Source organism: Corapipo altera, unplaced genomic scaffold (assembly GCF_003945725.1).
Source record: "Corapipo altera isolate COAL_440 unplaced genomic scaffold, ASM394572v1 64, whole genome shotgun sequence".
In the NCBI taxonomy this organism is placed as follows: domain Eukaryota; kingdom Metazoa; phylum Chordata; class Aves; order Passeriformes; family Pipridae; genus Corapipo; species Corapipo altera.
Genome location: NW_020884893.1, coordinates 9,345,511 through 9,365,469, shown reverse-complemented (window position 1 = coordinate 9,365,469; position 19,959 = coordinate 9,345,511). Strand labels below are relative to the sequence as shown.

Genomic DNA, 19,959 nt, shown 5'->3' with positions numbered 1-19,959 from the left:
GCTCTTCCATGTAGGAAAGATGTGTTTACAGGAAATAATGATGACACGGTATTCCATGTATTTATGAGGAGACCTGAACCTTTATTGTCCCCACAGGTTATCCAACACTCTCATTTTACAATCTCTACAAAGTAATTTCTTTTGCAGCTTAACCTTGCATGACTGGTATCACGTTGAAGAGCTCACAGTCAGAAACACGAGCAAAAACAGCTGTTACATTTTGCACGGAGTGCCATGAAGATCCAAAGGAATAACTCCGTGCTCTCCAGCCCATTCTCCACAAAGACAATTTATAATCCAGCCCACTCCCTATAATCAAAGACAGTTTATAATCCAGGGAAGTTCAGCTCATGGAGTTTAAAGGCTGGTGACCAAAACAGCAACACCCACGAGCTCCCCTAACCCAACACCAAGACAGAGAAGGTACCACACTTTGGGAACAGTACAGATCACACAGTGTTTAATTCACATAAACTTTTCCGTTCCTTTTAAAATCAGAACTTCTGCACACAAACCAATTGTGCAGCTGGCTAGGGATAGATAATTTTAGAGTTACAAGAAAAGAAGACGTATCCTGTTCTACATCTACACAGTGACCATCTGACAGCGTGAGATGCAGCAATAAAGCACAGAGATATGTGTAAAATATTTCGTTCCTGCCTTCTCCCTCATGTAACTGCATAAAACGGGTTTTTTTGCAAAATTTGGAGGTCCAGGTAAACCATGCCTTGTTAAAACACCTGGGTCTTAGAAACTGAGTAATCCATCAATCCAGAGCAGTTCGCTGCAATCACACACGTGTGGAACCAACCCTCGGCCTGAGCACCTGGAATGCTGACGGAGCCGTTCCATGAATACACTGACAGGGGGCTGAAGGGTGGGAGCACCGCGCCGAAGAAAAGCTGGGAACAAAGGAGCGGCACGTTCACCCCAAACAAAAGAGACCCGTCAGAATTCATTACTGCTCCTAAGGCGGGAGCCACAAGGCTCGACACAGAACCCCTCCCACCTTAAAGGCTGAGGGTTTCACAAAGCCTCCTGCCGTGTTCTGCCCTCTCCCTGCAGCACCGCCCAGCACAAAGCACAGCGGGGTCCTGGACACCGCCCGGAGAAGGGCAGCGCTCATCACACGCTCCCGAGTCCTTAAAAAGGGCAGAAACGCCAGTCCCGGGCGGCCCCGGCGCGGGGCACCCGCACACGGCTGGGAGGCCTTGGAAATGCAGTTTTTAGCGACCGGAGAGCCGATTTCTGCCTCTTCGGGGCCCCACCTCGGCCAACGCCCCGAGGGAAGCGGCTGCGGGACCCTCCGGCTGAACCACCTGTCAGGGGAGAGAGGCCTGCTTCCCTCAGGTGCGGCAGGGCCCAAACCCCACCGGGCTTGGACCGCTCCTGCCCGGGGCCCCTTAAAAGACAGGGCACCAGCCCCCGGGCCGCGCTCGCTCCCCGGGCCCGGGATCCCCCGGGACCCGCCCCGGGCCCGAGTCCGGGCCCGCCATGGCCACCGCCTCCCCTGGCCGTTACCGGGGCAACAGCGCCGCTCTCGCGAGAGCGCCCGCCGGAAGTCACGCGCGGAGCGTGAGTGGGGCGGGCACGTGACACGGGCGCGGGGATTGCGAACGGCGGAGCCGGAGGTGCGGGAATAGGGGAATACCGGGACACGGGAATGGGGGAGTGTGGGAATACTGGGACACAGGAATGGGGTAGTGTGGAAATACCGGGACACGGGAGTACGGGAATGGGGAAGTGTGGGAATACCGGGACACGGGAGTATGGGAATGGGGGAATGTGGGAATACCAGGACTCGGGAATAGGGGGATGTGGGAATATGGGAATACCGGAACGTGGGCCAGAGCGGGTGGAGGGGACCGGGAACATGGAAACCCGGGCCCCGAGTGCCCCTGAGCCTCCTGCCCGGCCCGCCGGTACCGCCCCGTCCCAGATTGCGTGTGACCTGATTGTCCCTTCGGTGCCAGGAGGGGCCGACAAGAAAGGTGGAGGGAGCCTGTTTAGAGGGGTCTGGAGTGACAGGACAAGGGGGAATAGATTCACACTGACAAACAGTAGGGTTAGATTGGGTGTTAGGAAGGAATTCTTCCCTGTGAGGGTGGTGAGGCCCTGGCCCAGGTTGACCAGGGAAGCTGTGGCTGCCCCATTCCTGGAAGTGTTTAACCAGGTTGGATGGGACTTGGAGCAACCTGGTCTAGTGGAAGGTGTCCCTGCCCATGGCCGGGGGTTGAAACAAGATGGGCTTTAAGGTCCCTTCCAACCCAAAACAGACTGTGATTCTGTCACTCCGATAACACCGTGGCAGCAGGATCAGTCACAGCCTGTGTTTCCTTGCAGGCACTGACAGGACCATGCCCAGGATCACTCTGAACGGCATCACAGTGGATTTTCCCTTCCAACCCTACCCATGCCAGGAAGCCTACATGGCCAAGGTGCTGGAGTGCCTGCAGAAGGTGGGTCCGTGCTGCCTCCATGGGGGCAATTTGGCTCATTTGCCCACTATACAAAATGATTTCTCTAAGAAGAAGTTGTCACAATTCAAGTTTCCTTTATGTTGTCTGTTTGCTACCTTTTCCAAGTTTTCTGTGACCTTTTGCTTCTATTTTTATTTTACTCTATGATTATTGAAAACCCAGGTGGCAAGTGACAGTCGGTTGAAATATATATAGGGTGTCCCTGCCTAATTAGGGAAAAGGAAATAAAACTGAGCAAGTAGTACTTGTATTCGTGCAGTCTGTCCTTGGCTGCCTGGGCTGTCATGGAATCGTGGATGATTTGGGTTGGAAGGGCCTCATTAAGTTGATTAGAGGGTCCTACAGGTCGTGCATGGATGATGAGCTTGTGTGTGTGTGTGTTCCTTGATAGGGGCTGCCAGCTGGTGTTTGCTTTTTGCAGTGGATGTGCAGCACCACGCCAAGACCTGTTCTAGCTGAACCTCCAAATTACTCACTTATTCCCTTATTATTTTACTTCCGTCCAATAAAGAAGGTGAATGGCATTTTGGAGAGCCCTACAGGCACGGGGAAGACCCTCTGCCTGCTGTGTTCCACCCTGGCTTGGCGGGAGCACTTCAAGGACACCATCTCAGCCCGGAAAATCGCCCAGCGTCTGCACGGGGTGGAGCTGTTTCCAGACAGACCCCTGTCCTCCTGGGGCACTGCTGCCACGGATGGCGAGGTCCCGAGTGAGTACCACCACCTTTGCCCTCAGGGATGTCAGTCAACACTTGCTTTTGTCTATCTTTTATGATAAATACATGATTATAGAAGTTATGGAGCTGTTGTTGAGCGGCTGAAGCACAGTTTCACCGTTTTGTAGGTTTTTCAGGGGTGTTTCACGTGGTTTTAATTTTTTCTTACAACGTTAGAAACTCATTTAGCTCATCTGGTGGGTGTGAGTTGTTAGATGACAGAATTTCCTGCTGTCTCTACAAGGCAAACTGTTACCATAGTACCAACTGGGAAAAGAGGCTAAGAATATCCCTAGTTCTTCTGTCCCTGCTCCTAATGTTTTTCTGCTTTTTTCCTCTTCTGTTTGGCAGCTTATTACACTGACATTCCGAAAATAATTTATGCCTCCAGAACTCACTCCCAACTTACACAAGTCATTAATGAGTTGAAGAACACAGTCTACAGGCAAGTATGATTTAGGGTAGTGTTGCCATTCAAAGAAAAGGTGGACAAACCCATCTGATGTAGTTATCGTTTGAAATTCTGTGGATGGATATAAAAAGCTATATCCAGAGAAATGTCATTCCCTTACTGTGCATGAATAGAACCTGGATTTCATTGTTGTTGGGTCTGGTTTATTTTGATACTCCACAGCTTCTTTTATCTTCTTCAGTCATAGAATTTTCTGAATTTAGTATGGTTTTGGTTCTTCACTTGGCACATTTACTTACAAAATTACCTTTTTTAATTCCCTTTCTTTATATTCTCCCTGGGGCATTTCTTTAAGGCAGCGGGAAGCTGTCACCAAGCTGAATTCCTCAGGCTGATGTAAATCTATGAAGAACTTTGTGGGTTTGTTGTACCAATGCCTGTCACAGTTTTCAGCTGTTGACCTGCCAGTGTGTGGCCGAGCTCTTTGGACAGGCAGTAGTTATTTGTTTGTATAGTTCTTGTAAAGATACAACCTTGTGATAAGCAGAAAAAAAAAATATTGTGAATGTTTGTAGAGCATCAGTTCTGTCACAACCTTACTCTGAACAACCCCACCGGCTCAAAATGTCTTGTAATGGATGACAGGCCCAGCTGACTGGGCTGAACTGTCATAACAGAACCCAGACTTTGTGGTGGATGGTGTAAGATGCTGCTGTTACCTCCTGCTGTGAGCTGCTGCTGCTGCTGCTTATTAACACACTCTACTGCCACAGAAATGCAGTGCCAGAAAGCCAAATAACATGTACAGCAGTTACAGACAGACTAATTTACTTGTTCTGGTTTTTACCCTTGTTTTGGGCTCATCTGTTTCTCCTGAATCTTTCACTTTTGATACTTTGAATCTAGACACTTGCAACTCTGTTCTTCTTTCTTGCCTTGTTTTTAACATCGGGTTTGTGTATCCTGTTTGAACAGGCCAAAGATATGTGTGTTGGGATCCAGAGAGCAGCTTTGCATCAATCCTGAAGTGAAGAGACAGGAGAACAACCACATGCAGGTGAGATCAGAGCCTAGAGAGGATGTACAGGGAGAACACGGAGGCTTTTGTGTCATTTGTGTGTCATTCTTCACTCTGACGTTGTTTAAACTACTGGGGGCAGTAGGGAAACACAGTAGTTGTAAATGTTGTTCAAGGAACTTCTAGTTTCTAGTTTTGTGAGTGCAAAATGTGATTTTGAGTCTCTGGTGATGTTTTCCGTCCAGGGAAGGATCACAGAATCACAGATGTCACTGTGTAGAACATGACAGTTAATATTTTGTGCTTCACTTTCTGACCTGCCTCTTAAGTGTTTGTCAAGAGCGATAATAATTTAAAAAGTAGTGCTTTAGTTATTGATTTACCTGTTATTTTTACAACGTCAAGGATTAACAGTTTTGAAAAGTACTAATGACAAAACAGCAAAATTGTCTCAGAGCAGCTGAGTGTTCTGTGCTGCAAAAAAGAGAGCCTGACTTGCAATGTGGACAGAGGGACACATGATTTTAAAACTGAAGAATTGTAATTAGCCTTATTAATTATCTGGTGCTAGAGAAAATTGGTATCTCCTCACTCCTTAACCTGCTTCTCTCAGTGCTTGACAAGCTGTGCCACTGTGGGCTAAAATGGACTTTGTTTTGCAGATCTACATGTGCCGAATGAAAGTGATGGCTCGTGCTTGTCACTTCTATAACAATGTGGAAGGTGAGTTGGGCTCACCTTTACTTCACCTGGAAGCAAAGCCACATTTTCTGGGGAGGGAGAGGTTTGCTAGGCACGTAGAAAAGTTTGGAAGAGTTGGTGGCAGAATCTATCTGTGTTTTGCTCTGTGTTACTGTCTTTCAAGAATGAGATAATAGTGGGTGAGTGTGATGATCAGAGTAACAACAAGTCTTTGTGTGATACCTTTACCTGAGCTGATGGCTTTAATGTCATGTTTTACAGAAAAGAGTACAGAGAAAGAACTGATTGAACCAATCATGGATATTGAAGACTTGGTTAAAAATGGAAACAAGCACAGGTGAAGGATCTCCTCTGACCTTCCTCCCCATGACTTGTGAAAATAATGAACACTACTTTTCTGCTCGGTCTTATTATTACCCTTGTATATCATAGTTCATAAATGTTGAATGCAATCTTAATATTTCTGCAAGTATTATAGTTTGTATCGCTTTTTTTTCAACAGAGCTTGTCCTTATTATTTCTCTCGAAGCCTGAAGCAGCAAGCAGACATTATTTTTATGCCTTACAACTATTTACTAGACTCAAAGGTAATATATGTATTTACTTTTAAATACAATTGTACTTCTGTTTGTTTTATATTAGCTTTTAGTGGATAGGCTATGAAGAATGATACCTAGCAAGTGGATGCATTACGTGGATACTTCAAAACTGATCAAACCCCAGTTCAAGTTCAGAACCATAGAGGGTGACATTTTGAGGGTTCTCTGTAAATTCTTTCCTACAGTTAAGAAATTTTTTGTTTGTTTGTTTGTTTGAGATGTTTAGATTTTTGTAGAATTAGCTTTGTAGAATGTGGTGCCCTTCTGGTTGGGGATATTCACCTTCTGGACACAAACCTTCAGTCACACACTATGCAATATTTTTGCATGTATCCTGAGACATTTTTGTTTCTGCAGCAGCTGCATGATTTCTAGAATAAGGAAACTTCAGTAGAGATTGGACATATCCCTTGGAAATAATCCCTTGGAAGTAATTATTTTTTACTACAACAAAACTATTGTAGTAAGTTGTCCATATTTCATGGATAGAAAATGAAACCTCTGAAAACTCTGTTGAGGAAACGAATGTGGTGACATCTTCATGCAACTTGGAGTAATTCCTGAATTATAACAAAATCCAGATTACGCTCCACTGCTGCAGACGGACCAAATGTTTAATAAATTAAAAACTAAATTTAAAAAATATCCTAAGCACCATAAGCAAAGAAACACTGTGAAATGAGTGACATGGTGTGGTACTGGTAGGGGTGTTTTCAGAGTATCCACTTCTTGCAAAGACAACAAAATTTGTCAATACAAGACAAATGCCCTGCTTCACACTCCACTCCTGTTGCCAAAAATAGTAACTGAAATGAATTCTGTTGAACTTGTACATCCCAGTATGGTACATCTGAGGTTTTTTGTTTATAACAAGTCGTAACCTCTGTAAACTTTTACATGATGCATTTTAACACCTTAATTTCCAGAGAAAGTGATTCTGTGGTTTCTATATTGATTAGCCACAACCTTTACTTGCTGTTTTTTCAAAGGGAAAAAACAACCCAGCTTCAAAGTAGATGAAAACCCAAATGTATCTCATCATCCAATTCCCCAGCCAATCAAATCCATACTTCTCAGTGACCTTTTTGTCCAGTCCCTTGTTCTCTTTTTTTGTCTTTAGAGTCGGAAAGCTCACAACTTAGACCTGAAGGGGACTGTGGTAATACTTGATGAAGCTCACAATGTGGTAAGTTGTTCTGGTCTGTTGCCATTTTTCATCCACAGAGAAAATAGACTTGTGTCCAATTACAAACAGTCTGTAAAATCTGTACTCAAATATATGGTTTTGATATTCATTATCACAAACATTTCTTGTTTCCATGACAGTTAAAGGTTTGTGATTTAAGTTACAGTCCTTTGACACTGCTTTTTTTTGACACTGATTTTTTTACAAGGTGATAGTTTCTTTCTGAAAGGTACATCTCCAAATTTATGAGGTGCTTATTTTCTTGGAGACTTCTCTTCCAGGGTCTAAGAAATCATGAAAGATCCATTCTTGAAGCTCAGCTCCCCCAAGTGCAATAGATGGCAAACAGGGCTCTTGTAATATTTCCAAGTCTTCACTCATAGAGGAAAACAAGAAAAAACAAATAGTGCAGTGTTGTGAGTTCTTCTTTTAACTGGCTCAAAACTGCAGCCCTTTGCCTAAATGATGAATTGCAAAGGAACTTGAAATATGTCCCTTTTTTCTGCCACATGAAGAGCCTCCTAGTGGGATTTCTGCTGAACAGCTGTGGTTTCTGGTCTGATTGCATGTGTCCTTTCAGTAAACAGCCACACCAAGGTCTAGCGTGCTTCACTAGAAAGTGAAGTTGAATGCATGGTTGCATTCAGTATTTGCTCCTTTCCCCAGAATATCTGTTTTTCTTTAGAAAGATGAATGGAAATCCAGACATAGTTGTTTGGGGTTTGGATTTTTTTTTCCCTTTGTAGTGTTTAAAAAGTACTAGTTGATGTGCCTGCATGCAGAAGTTAACTAGAACAGCTACTCTTTTTGCAATAGTTCTCTGATGGTATTGCCTGTTCCAGGTTAATATGTGGAAACTTAGTGATTACCCCAAAATAAAATGGATTTATTTCTGATTAGATTGTTTACATATGCAGCTAGCTCAACTTTTTTTTTTCTTTATGACTTGTTTCTTCATAGCTATTGCAGTCAAATTTTTGTGTAGGTTAGACCTTACAATTTATCTTTGTTCCTTGGGGAAAATGGTTCTTTTTGTGAATGAAAATTTCTGGCAGAACTGTATGTGAATTAATTTTCAGAGAGAGTTTTGTCAAATTTGTCGGTTATGAGTGTTTAAACCATTACTTCTTTTTTAATAGAAAGTTAGTGTGTTTCCTTCCTTTTCTTTAATAGTATTTATTTATCCTGCCATATGTTTTGGCCCAAGTTTTACGTTGGAATAATAAACGTTTTACTGTGGTTTTTTGTTTTTGTTTTCTTTTTCATGGTGTCCTTTCCCTTTTTTCTCCACATCCTCATCTCTGCAAAATGAAGAGGGGCAAGGATCATGTCTTCCTATGAGTGAATATAGGGATACAAGTATTTTTTAAGAGTGTGAGAGGGACCAGAAGTAGCTTTTTTGAAGGATGAACTGATTCCCTAAGTAAAAAAATTTCCTGTTTGAACAGTTTGTCATCAAACAATTACTGTCTGTACTCTGTAGAATGTTAATAATATGGACGAGGCAAAATCTGTTCTACATTTCAGAAAAAAAGGATACTTAGTAAAAGTCAGAGTCTTCAGGTGCTTATAAAATGTCCTCTGGCCTGAGCTGGAGATCAGAAATGAAATCAAGCCCAGTCACCTGGACTTCATCATCTCTGAAATTGCCCGAGCAAACAGCACACAGAGCAACCAGAAAAATTCTTCCATGGCTTATGTTTTAGGAGAAGTTGTGTGAGGAGTCCTCTTCTTTTGACCTGACTCCCTGTGATTTGGCTTCGGCGATGGATGCGATAAACGTCGTCCTAGAGGAACAAGCCAAAGTTGTTCAACAGAATGAAATCAATGCTGAATTCAACATGGAGTTGGCCAGTTCAGGTTTGTTGGCAACCACAAGTCGCTGTTCCTCTGGGATTATAGGGTGCCACTGGGAGATACTTTTAGGGAAAGTTTCTGGGAAATTTACACTCTTGTTAGTAGGTAAATTATTGTTAATTAGTAATTGCTGCCAGACACGGAAAGGTTTGATGAAACCAGTGTGACATGAGGGGTCATGGGAAATAAGAGGGAGGGGAACACAGATGATGTCTTTCCATACACACAGTTCTAACCTTCATAGTTGTAATTTGTGAAAAGGCACAAAGAAACTGGGAATGAAATAGGCGTGAAACAACCTCTTTGAAATCTTTCCTTTCTTCAACAGGACTGAACATGGAACTCGAAGATATAGCAAAGATCAAGAGTAAGCTTCTATCTTGTGTTGTCGAAAACCGTTGTTGAAACAGGCTCAAAAAGTCAGCAACTATAAATCAAACTCATGTAGCATTTCCGTAGACCTTGCTTGTAACGCTGACATTCATGGAAGCTTAAGTTGTCTGGCTTGTTCCAAGAATTTTGTGAAGTGTTTAGTTAATTTTTTCTCAAGAAGAGAGATTTGGCAGATGAATGCGTTGCTTCCTTCTTTGCTAGAAATTCCCTTGTTTTCTGATCTTGGAATTACATTAGTTGCATCATTCTGCTGAAACAACATGATGCTACCTGAAGTTAACAACAAGAGCTTGAGATGTCTCATGTTTACGAAGCATTTCCAAAACCAACTTTCTCTGTCTATAAAGAAGAGTTTAAGATTTATCTTGTGACTTGAGCTTCATCTAGGAATTGAGATCATGGAAGTTCTTAGAGTTGAATATGAATATTTAAAGATGATGCCTAGGAAATTGGTTTTGATCATTTTGATTTGTTTACAGACTGAAGAGAACATCTGGGCTGCTGTCTTTGGTAACAGCCTTTGTAATAAAGTACATTTGAAAAAGAGGCTTAGATATGTCCCAGAAGTTAGTTTCTGTGCACCCTGACTTTTTCCCCTCTTGATTCTCTTGAAGAAATTCTTCTTCAACTAGAAAGTGCTATTGATGCAGTGGAGCTGCCACTGAATGGTAATGGAGTCACCAAAGAGGGAAGGTAACTTCTTCTCATTAATAAGTTTACATGTTAAAAGTACAGCGAATTCTAGACCCAGGTGGAGCTGGGTGAGCTGTTGGGCTCTAGCACTGTTCTAGTGTCTGGGAATAGTATTTATTCACAGCTTTGGGTTTCTTTAAATCCCCTGTCTGTGGTAATCATTATTTCTGGTGGAACTTACTGGTGTTTCAAGAGTGGATGTGTGTGTATGCCTTGGGTATTCTGAGCTGGAAGAAAGCTCCTTTCAATTTTGTGTCATGACTTAGGCACAGGTACCAATGCTGCAGTGAGCTGTTTGAGGCACCTCAGAGCTCTGCAAGTCTGTTCCTACCTAAACTAATGCCTGTTGCACATTGTAAAAAATAATCATGGAAATAGCATGCAAATCTGCTTCTAAATTAATATGTTGGAGAGAAATCATGGAAAATGGGAGTGTTGTAATCAATGTGCTTTCTGTCATGTCAATATTATCCGCTCTATTTATAAGCAAACACTTAATTCCTGTAAAATTTTCTTTCTCATGGAGACAGAAACATGTTTTGCTGCTTGATGGTGAAATTGTTGTTATGAAAGAGTAACAGTAATTGTGTCCATGTGATTCTCTACAGTGTTTACCCATTTCTGCTTTTTCTTTGTAAATTGCAGCTACATCTTTGATCTGTTTGCGGAGGCTCAAATAACATTCCAGACCAAATCCTCCCTCTTGGAGTCACTGGAGCAAATTTTACAGTATCTTTCAGGCCGTAAGTGTATAAACTTGTTAGTTGTTTCACTCAGGCTTTTTCTCTTTAGTGCAGGTGATTGGAAGTTTGCATTGTTAAGGGGGAGGAGGAGAAAGGCTTCTTTGTTTAGAATTAAATTGTAAAGCTTTTAAAAACAAAAATTGACTGTGAGGACCTGTGTCTTTTTAATAAGACTTGCAGCAGGGTCCTCTGCTTGGAAACATGTTTTTTGTCTGTTCATGCAACAGAACTAATTTTAAGAACCACTTTGTGTCAAAACCTGGGCGTGTGCCAGCACGTGTGTGTGCATCCATAGAGGATTTTTGCACAGACTCTATTTTTCTCCAAAACCAGGTGGATTGTGGAGTGAAGCTTGTTGACATTTTGCTGATGGCCCCTTTAGTGTTTCGAGTTCTTCCCTGGTAATGGAGTCAAGAAATAGAAACGTTGGGAATCACATAATGTGGGGTTTTTTTCCTTCGTTTAACAAGCTTCTGTTCTGCTGTCTGCCAGCATCTTGTTCTTAGTTTGCCCTTCTGGAAAGAAAATTCTCCAACTTCTACACGTGTTAAGAAAATGATTTAGTTCTTACTAGCAGACTCTTCAGAAAAAAACATTGAAGGGACTAGAATAGACTGTCAGTTCTGCAAGTGCATCCTAGGACAACACATCTATCCTTCCTTTTTCTTTCCTCAGCATCTTTGTCCTTTTAGGCTGTTTGACAGGTGCATCTGTTGATCATTTCTGCTCTCAAATCTCCACCATCCATGTATTTCATATGTTCCTTTAGCTGCTCCTCTAATTACTGTTTCAAGCACACTAGAGGTGATTTATAGCTGGAGCAAAGGGTTTTAGCAAGATTTTATTAGCAAAGGTTAATTTTCTCTCTGCATAATGGACTAGTCAGTTTTCTGTTCTTTTTTCCATGACACTTTTGAAAAAAGTAACTGATGTTTAAATATGTTTATCTTGGTTTTGATTAGCTCCTATCCAATTTTTAGTTTAGAGAAGTTTCTGTAATTTTCTCAGATGACAGTTTCCCACTGTGTAACAATTTTCCTGGCGTGCAATGCCAATTTTTTGTTTCTCCTTGCATCTTGAATAATGATGAAAAACTTGAAATCATTTGTTTGTTCAGATAATAGTTTCAAGGCTTTGTATTCAGCACGTTGAGCTGCTCAGATAAGATGTGGATGTATACAAGAGGATGTATATTTGTATTGTAAGAGGAATTGTGTGTTTCTGTCTCCAGGTACTGGGATATTTATCAATACATCTGGATTGCATAAACTCTCAGATATTATCCAGGTAAATAATTAATATGTCTTCTATAAACATCTGAAGGATAGAAGGGTTGGTTTAAAAGGTGTAGAAAGGCATTGGATCCATTTTATTTTTGATGGTGTGTACACTTGTGCAGTGGTACAAGTCTAGAGTTTTTGAGGAGAAAGCTGCTGCCTGATGGGATGGTCTAATGTGATTTTTGCACAGGTTGTTCTTTTGCATTTCTGGTCTCTCCTTTTGGAGATGCTGGATTTAAACTAGCCTGGATTTAGCCTCCACCAGGTGGAGCTGGGTTATTGAGCTCTTTGCTTTGTAGCAGCTGTGTTTCAGAATACGAGACCTTCTCATGAAATAACAGGACAGGCTAAGGATAAAAAGCAAACAAAAGATAACTTAACTGCTTTTTTTTTTTTCATTTAATTATTAACTTAAGAGGTCTCTAAAACAAAAGTCTTTTCAGTGCTGCAGGAACCAAATGTGACACCTGTGGGTACCCACCTAATGCTTTCAGTCCTCTCCCTAGTGTGCACTTCCAAAACTTTGATTATGAAAATTCTGAGCCCCATAAAATTAGGGAGTACACTGGGCCAGTGGCCTGTCCAACATATGTGTCCAGAGGGGCACCAGAGAATAACACCCTGTTTAAAACTAAAAATGAAGAAATATATTCAAACTTTGCAGGCCTGCATGATAAAGACAAGCTACCTGTCTGTGTTTTAAATGTTCCTGGTAGGTTTGCAATACTGAACTCTGAATGGATGGATGTTTGTGAGGGTGTATTTACAGTGGCATACACAGAATTTAATTTTTTTATGAATGGTTAAACAAAACCTTTATGTATGTTCTGATACAGTAATAGCAATTTGTGTATGCTGGTACCAAAATAATTTATACTGGGTGGTGATGTCACTGTTCTGAGGGCAAGGTGAGGTTGTGCCTAATTTAAATTGGTTTCTCAGAGATTCAAAGCTGAGAGATGGGAAAATTCAGAAGGTAGGAGCGAGGCCTCCTGATCCCAGTGACCTGTGCTACAGGCCTGGGGATAATTGCCTGTGTGTGCTCTTTTAAGCTGTGGGTAGTGACTTGAATTTGGAAGAGAAGGCTCAGATCCCTTTTCTGCTGCTGAGGACATGCACATGGACAGTCACTGCAAATGATCTGCCATGGGATAATTTGCTATCCTGAGATATTTTAAAGTGGGACCAGGACAGAGTTTTCGTTGGTTAAACGCAGTGCTTGCTGCTTGCAGAGCCTTGTCTTTGAGTCTTAATTTATCATCAACTTGTTTCAGTTAGTAGTCAATTTTTTTCTTCCTTTTTGAAGAACACTTACCAAATTCACCATATCTCTGGCTATTTTTCAGAAGTAAATATTTCCAGGAATTGTATTTTTTTTTCCCGCTGGTGGAGAACATCTTTCTTGTTTCAAATAGCTGATATTATTATGAGCGTGGGTAATTCCTTTTAAATGTCTGAAGAAATTTTGTTTAGAAAAATTAACAGGGGTTATAAATATTTGAGAACCACAGCTGTTGTCATTGAAGTTGAACTGGAATGTCATATGTTTGAAACAGCATCATCCGTTGTCCTGAGGCATCACATACGGGAAAGGGGAAAAAGCATAACTGTTGATAGAAACTTTTAATTTAATGGACAGTTAGATATGATTACAGCTTGATTGTTTTTCTAAGCAGAGTGTTATTAGGGTTGAGTATCACAGATGACATTTTGGTCTGAAGGAATTGAAAGAGTTCTTTTATGCTCGGTTGTGACTGTGATCTTGTGAATGTGTTCGTTTATCCACAGCTAGAGTCATGAACAGTGTGAATGATAATACTGTCATTTGTATAGTTTGAATATATTAAGATACTGGCTTGTATTTTTAGAACAATGAGAGAGCCATGTAGTTAGCAGGAGTCACCTGTGAAAACCTTATTTATTCAAGAATCTCGTCTTATTAAATAACAGGAGCAAGGAGCTATATTTAAGGTTATCACAGCAGTAACTTTTGTGAAGGTACTTCTCAGTGCAAAAACACATTTGGGATTTTGCTGGAAGCAAAAATCAAAAATATATATGTATCAAAAATAGTGTGGCCAGCAGGACCAGGGAGGTGATTGTTCCCCTGTGCTGGGCAATGGTGAGGCCTCACCTCAAGTGTTGTGTCCAGTTCTGGACCTCCTTGTGGCAAGAAGGATATTGAGGGCTTGGAGGTCCAGAAGAGGGAATGAAGCTGGGAAGAGTCTGGAGCAGCTGGAGCAGCTGAGGGAGCTGGGGAGGCTCAGCCTGGAGAGAAGGAGGCTCAGGGGGGACGTTCTCGCTCTCTACAACTCCCTGACAGGAGGAGGGAGCTGGGTGGGGATGGACTCTGCTCCCAGGGAACAAGGGACAGGACAAAAGGAAACAGCCTTAAGCTGTGCCAGGGGAGGCTCAGGTTGGACATCAGGAAAAATTGAGGAATTTTTTCACAGAAGGGGCAGTCATGCATTTGAACAGAGTGCCCAGGGAGGAGGTGGAGTCACCATCCCTGAGGGTGTTCAAGGGAAGGCTGGATGTGGCACTGGGTGCTCTGGTCTGGTTGGTGCTGTGGGGGTCGGTCACAGGTTTCTCTTGATGGTCTTGGAGGTGTTTCCCAACCTCAATGATTCTGTGATTCTGTTCACCTCCATTTTGCAGACAGTGTTCAGCATCGATCCCCCAGAAGGCAGCTCAACAGGTTTCCTTCCACGTCAGGCAATATCTAAATATTACAAGGTATGGGATGCTTTGTGTGCTGCGTTTTTCCTCTCTGCTGTTTCATCCCTGTGCTTGGCGTGTCCAAGGTTCAGAAGGATGTGGACAGTGTAGCAAGTGATGATATTAATTACAGGAAGGGGAAAAAACCCCAGAACAAAAAAACCCCACCAAAGGAACTGTATTTAGTTTAGATTCTGAGAAGAAAAGGGAGCTACACAGCAATTTTTGAAGAAACTAAAATGAAATTAGGAAAGTGCAGCAGATGTGAATTTCTGAAAACTTCGATACTGCATATTATGCAAGAATTGTTGTGTTCTTCCAATAATCTGTTCTTTTTAGTTTAGCCCATTGCCAAGCAAGTTCAACAGAACCACTGAACCTCCTTCCCCGAAGTCGTTACAGTTTATTCAGAGTTTAGAACTTATGGGCTGTGCTGCTGTAATGAATGTAAGGAGCAGATCTTTTTCTAGATATCATATTAAGTTTAAAACTTGATGCTATTTTGGTTGCCAAATGAAGCAAGTTCAGAATAGTGTTTTATTTCTAGCCTGCATGTTTTATGCTGGTGGAAATACCCAAATAATGAGATTCTTTGTTTCTGCTCAAAGCCGCTCTCGTAATCTGACTCAGAATGACTGGTTGAATGAACTTTTTTGGTTCTTAGAAAGTTATGAAACACTGGAAGCAAAACAGGAAAGAGGAAATAATACAGCCTTAGTAACACTGTAAGAGTGACGCTAATTACATTAATTACTCTTAAGATGGGCTAGCTTTTTTGAAGGCTCCTTTCTGTAGCCATTTCTAGAAATGCTTTTTATTTTCTTTCAGGTACATATTCATGTGGATAACGGTAATCAAAAGAAGAAACAAAGGACAGATCTCTGGAATTCATCATCTTCCAAAAAACAAGGTACAGGACTGATCTTGGGGAGGTTCATGCAAAAGCTGAGTTGAAAACTCCCTAACTGCTCCTTTCTGGTTCAAATAAAAGAAAACAAGCACAGATCCATTGTGGATATGATAAACTGGGGAGGTGCTTTTTACTTTTATAATTACTTCTAAAGGTGAGGTGACATAAACCACCTCAGTGTAAAAATTTCTTGGTGCTTTGTGAACTGCTGGAGTTGTTCTTGGGCAATTATTCCAGTGAAAGAAAATAATGTTCGTGATGGAATGGTTGGTTGTATTGGTGTAGAGAAAATCTTCTGAGCAGCCCAAGAATGGGAAACCCTCCTTCAGGATTGATTCTGAGGTTTATGACATGTTCTGTTCTCCTCATACCAGCTGTATTCCTCTGCTTAACTGCTGTGTTAAACCCAAAATTAGTGTTGAATAAGGCCTGTAACCACGTTTTTACAAGGAGGAGACTCATGTATAGCTACGATGCTGAAAAAGTGTGCCAAAGGTATTAAAAGAGTAAACTCCATGAATGTTCTCTGTTGAAATGACTCATTGTGGAGGTGTTAAAAATGGTTGGCTCATTCTGAAACTCTGCAGTAATTTAACAGGGATCTTGGCCAGATCATGTGAATTCTTTGCCATAAAATGCCATGCCTTGAGGCACTGTTGCCTTCTCTGGGAAGGCCTACTTTGAGCAACTTCCTAAGTTTTTCAGAGCATGTTGTCAGTTCTTGATAGTTTCAGCCTTAACTATACTTTTCAGTCTTTGTTGAGTTGAGATTTCTTCCCTCTCCTTGTCTCTCTCTTCCCACCTGTTTTGTTCCTTATGCTCTGCAGAACTTGGGATCTGGAACAACCTCAATATAGCCATGCTTCAAAACAACATATTTAGAAGAAAAGAAACTTGGCTTCTGAATCAAAGTTTATCCTAAGCCTCCTATAAAGCTGCACAGAGCTTGGCTTTGTTGGACTTCAGCATTCATTTTTTAATATATTTTTTTAATAATTAGATGGAAAACAAAAGGTTTTCTGATTAGAGAAGAGAAATACAGATCCCTTTACCTAAGCTTTCTTAACAGAATGCTCTCCAAGGATCTTTGTACATACTTTGCCTCATAACTATCAACTTAGTTAAGTGCTCAATAATGTAAGTATGTGTTTCACAGAAGTCCTTTTATTTTAAGGACAAAAGTAATGGTCTTCAAAGAATAAAATTCCACAAATTTAATGATTTTGCATGTAACATCCCCTTAAATGTCTCCACAAATTTAGTACTGTTTGGTTATCTGCAGATGTTTTCCTGAGATGTTGCTCAATTGGAGTTTAAAGTTACAGGAATAAATCTAAGTAGATTTAGTTAAAGATCTGCTCAGGAAAAGGCCACTACAAACACTTTGAGTTTATTGCATAATTTGGAGGATTTGTGCACAAAAATACAAAGCAGTCAGAGAATTCTGTGACTTAGTAGATGCATTCTGATATATTTGCTTTTCAAATAAAAACCGTATTTACAAGTACATGTGCCACAGACCTGAGCTTGTTGAGACTTGTGCTATGTGCAAGCCTAGCAGGGGCCAGACATGACTGATCAAGTCTCTGGTTTCCTGTGGTGGTGTAGTTAATGGTATAGAAATAGTTTAAGCATTTAAGAATAACTGTTTTCCGATGATTTGGTGGAGATTATCCATTCAGGCATCATTCTCTACAAACTGCAATTGGTGAGGAGAAGGGGCATAGCTTGGGATGGCTGATGAGATTCCTGCCCGAGCCATCTTTGCACAGATGCTGCCTTATGTCACCAATATTGAACTGTTGCAGTTTTACAGTAAGATAAAACACCCTTGCTCTTGGTTTGCTCTAAATCACCGTGTTGCAAAGTATTAGCAAGCCATTTCTCCTTGGATTTAGCTGTCCTTGTGCCAGGAATGGAAAGAGCTGCTACGGGGATCTGCTTTGTGTGACACCCAACACTTCCTTCTGGCAAATAGGACCTTTAAAATGGATTTAATATTGTTAAACTTAAAGACATAATTGCAGCACAGCTGACTAAAAATGTACTGCAATCCCAAGCTCTCCAGGAACTGGATAACTGGTGTCTGGCAGTCATCATGCTGGGTTAGAGAAGTTTGTTTCCAGCTGAGCACTGATGAGGGAAATGTGAGGGGTTGGTGTCCTCTTCCAGGCCACCCCGTATTGGCCCAGTTTGCTTTTATGCTGGAATTTCTTGGAGTCCTGACCTGAGTTTGCTCTTGTCTGTGGATACTTTTTGGCCTGTCCACATACAGATCCAAGCTGATTTGCACCAATTCTTAGTGTGATTTAAAGTGATACAAAACTCACTAAATTTTGGAATGTGATTTTTCTAGAATTTGGGTGTTGTCTGTATGGGTTTGCCCAAATGAGTTGGAAGGGCAAAACTTTAGCTAAGGATAGATGTTCTCTTGTAATTCTAAGCAGTAAGTGACTCACTGGACAGATATTAATGGGGATTTCCTGAAAACGTCAGCTTTTTTTTTGGAAATACAGGCTTGGAGTGAAGTGTGTAAATTTAAAAGACATGCACAGATACTTGGATATAGGTATTTATTTTTTTTCCACTGAAACTAATCATACAGAATGGAATCAGAAACAAAAACTCATGTTTTATTTGGCTGCTCTTGTTCTTGACCTAGATGTTTGTTTCCTTCCCCTGTTCCCGTGTCTCTGAGAAGCTGGTGCGAAGTTTTCAGCAAGGCCAACAGTGGTACAACTCCTAAGCTGAGCAGTGATATAAATGATTGCTGTGATTTATCTGTGTTTCTTTATATTCTTTCTGTTGATAATTTATAGTATGCCAGGTTTCCAGTGTCACACCTACTGCATATCCACATCCCACAGAAGATTTGAGCTGAAAGGTTTGGCAGTCGCCTGTGGGGAAAGTGGAAAGTTTAGATGGAAGGTTTATAGCCATTGGAAATTCCTCATGGAGAAAGGGTTCTTTTTCCCAAGCAAGTGCAGGGTTGGAGATATTTTCTTGTATTAGTATATTATGAGGGAGCAATGACCTTTTAATGAATAGTAATTAAATCTGGGAAGGACCAAAGCAGAACATACCATAGATCTGGAACTTTACCTTCAAATGCTGCCCGTTTTGCTTTCAGAAGTTCCTGTGCAATGTGCCATATGCTAATTTTTCCACGTAGACTTGCTTCCTAATGTTTTCTCTTTGTTTGATACAGGAAAGACTTTAAGCTATTGGTGTTTCAGCCCTGGCTACAGCATGCACGAGCTCGTTCGACAGGGAGTCAGGACAATTATCCTCACAAGTGGGACTCTCTCCCCCCTCTCATCATTTACAATGGAAATGCAGATGTGAGTACCTAGATGTGGGAACAGTGCCATTCCTGAAAGTGCAAATCTGCTCTCGTGATTTTAGGTTTTATTTCAGGGTTTTTGAGTGTTTGTCCAGAAAAGCTGTGGCTGCCCCATCCCTGGAAGTGTCCACGGCGAGGTTGGAGCTTGGAGCAACTTGGGCTAGTGGAAGCTGTCCCTGCCCATGGGAGGGGCTTGGAACGAGATGAGCTTTGAGGTCCCTTCCAACCCAAAACAGTCTGTGGTTCTGGAACTGGTAACCTGTAGAGAATCATACAATGAGTATGACTGGGATCTTCCCTTTGTGTTTCTTTAGCCCTTTTCCTGTTTGTTTGGAGAATCCTCATGTTATCGATAAACACCAGCTCTGGGTTGGGATCATTCCAAAAGGACCTGATGGAGCTATGCTTACTTCTACCTATGAAAGAAGGTAATGAACTTCCATGTGGAATTCTGCTTTGAAATTTTGGGTTCCAGCATTTCAGGTTCTGCTTACAGGAGGATGCTAGTGAAGTAAGGGGGTCTCTGTAGTGCTTTCCTTGGATAAACACTGTGCTGAATAACAACACCCTTTAACTGCTACTGTTGAAAATTTAGAATTTAGAACTTTGGGTCTGGAATGGGTCAGATGTCGAGGCACTGATAGTCCTTAATGGCTCTGGTCAACCTCAGCTTGGACCTCCACCCACAACCCTGTCTCTTACAGAGCAGTCACCCTCACAGACATGGAACCCCATCCTAAATTTCTTAGCTGAAGACTTAATTGACTGAAACATGTTTGCCACAACTGTTTTTATGTTTAAAGCTTCTCACCATAACCAGTCTCTCTTTCAGCTCTGTGTTGCCTTCTTAAGGAAAACATATCCAAATGTTTGTCAAGCTTTTCTTCATAGTTTTTCTTGCTTTTCTCT

At 41.6% G+C, this 19,959-nt stretch overlaps 1 protein-coding gene and 1 long non-coding RNA gene across 8 annotated transcripts in view; one reads left to right on the top strand and one right to left on the bottom strand.

Annotated features, from left to right (window-relative positions):
* Nucleotides 1–51: 51 nt before the first annotated feature.
* Nucleotides 52–1,457, bottom strand: LOC113948408. The gene is made up of 2 exons (XR_003528153.1): nt 1,269–1,457; nt 52–902 (listed from the first exon to the last, which is right to left on the bottom strand). It is a non-coding gene; the product is annotated as an uncharacterized LOC113948408 (long non-coding RNA).
* A 46-nt stretch (nt 1,458–1,503) lies between these two features.
* The window catches only part of RTEL1 (regulator of telomere elongation helicase 1), a 45,290-nt gene continuing 26,834 nt past the window's right edge, over nt 1,504–19,959 (top strand). For 6 of the 7 annotated variants that reach the window (XM_027646119.1, XM_027646117.1, XM_027646116.1 and 3 more), the window contains exons 1-18: nt 1,573–1,631; nt 2,344–2,459; nt 2,992–3,190; nt 3,548–3,641; nt 4,584–4,665; nt 5,289–5,349; nt 5,590–5,665; nt 5,831–5,915; nt 7,048–7,113; nt 8,820–8,973; nt 9,299–9,337; nt 9,978–10,056; nt 10,702–10,799; nt 12,031–12,086; nt 14,738–14,815; nt 15,626–15,707; nt 18,916–19,048; nt 19,365–19,478. In XM_027646119.1, the coding sequence (XP_027501920.1) occupies nt 2,358–2,459; nt 2,992–3,190; nt 3,548–3,641; nt 4,584–4,665; nt 5,289–5,349; nt 5,590–5,665; nt 5,831–5,915; nt 7,048–7,113; nt 8,820–8,973; nt 9,299–9,337; nt 9,978–10,056; nt 10,702–10,799; nt 12,031–12,086; nt 14,738–14,815; nt 15,626–15,707; nt 18,916–19,048; nt 19,365–19,478 (1,598 nt within the window). In that variant the 5' untranslated portion in view covers nt 1,573–1,631; nt 2,344–2,357. Of the gene's footprint in view, nt 1,632–2,343; nt 2,460–2,991; nt 3,191–3,547; nt 3,642–4,583; nt 4,666–5,288; nt 5,350–5,589; nt 5,666–5,830; nt 5,916–7,047; nt 7,114–8,819; nt 8,974–9,298; nt 9,338–9,977; nt 10,057–10,701; nt 10,800–12,030; nt 12,087–14,737; nt 14,816–15,625; nt 15,708–18,915; nt 19,049–19,364; nt 19,479–19,959 lie in introns of all 7 variants that reach the window. The other variant, XM_027646114.1, reaches the window with a different exon arrangement.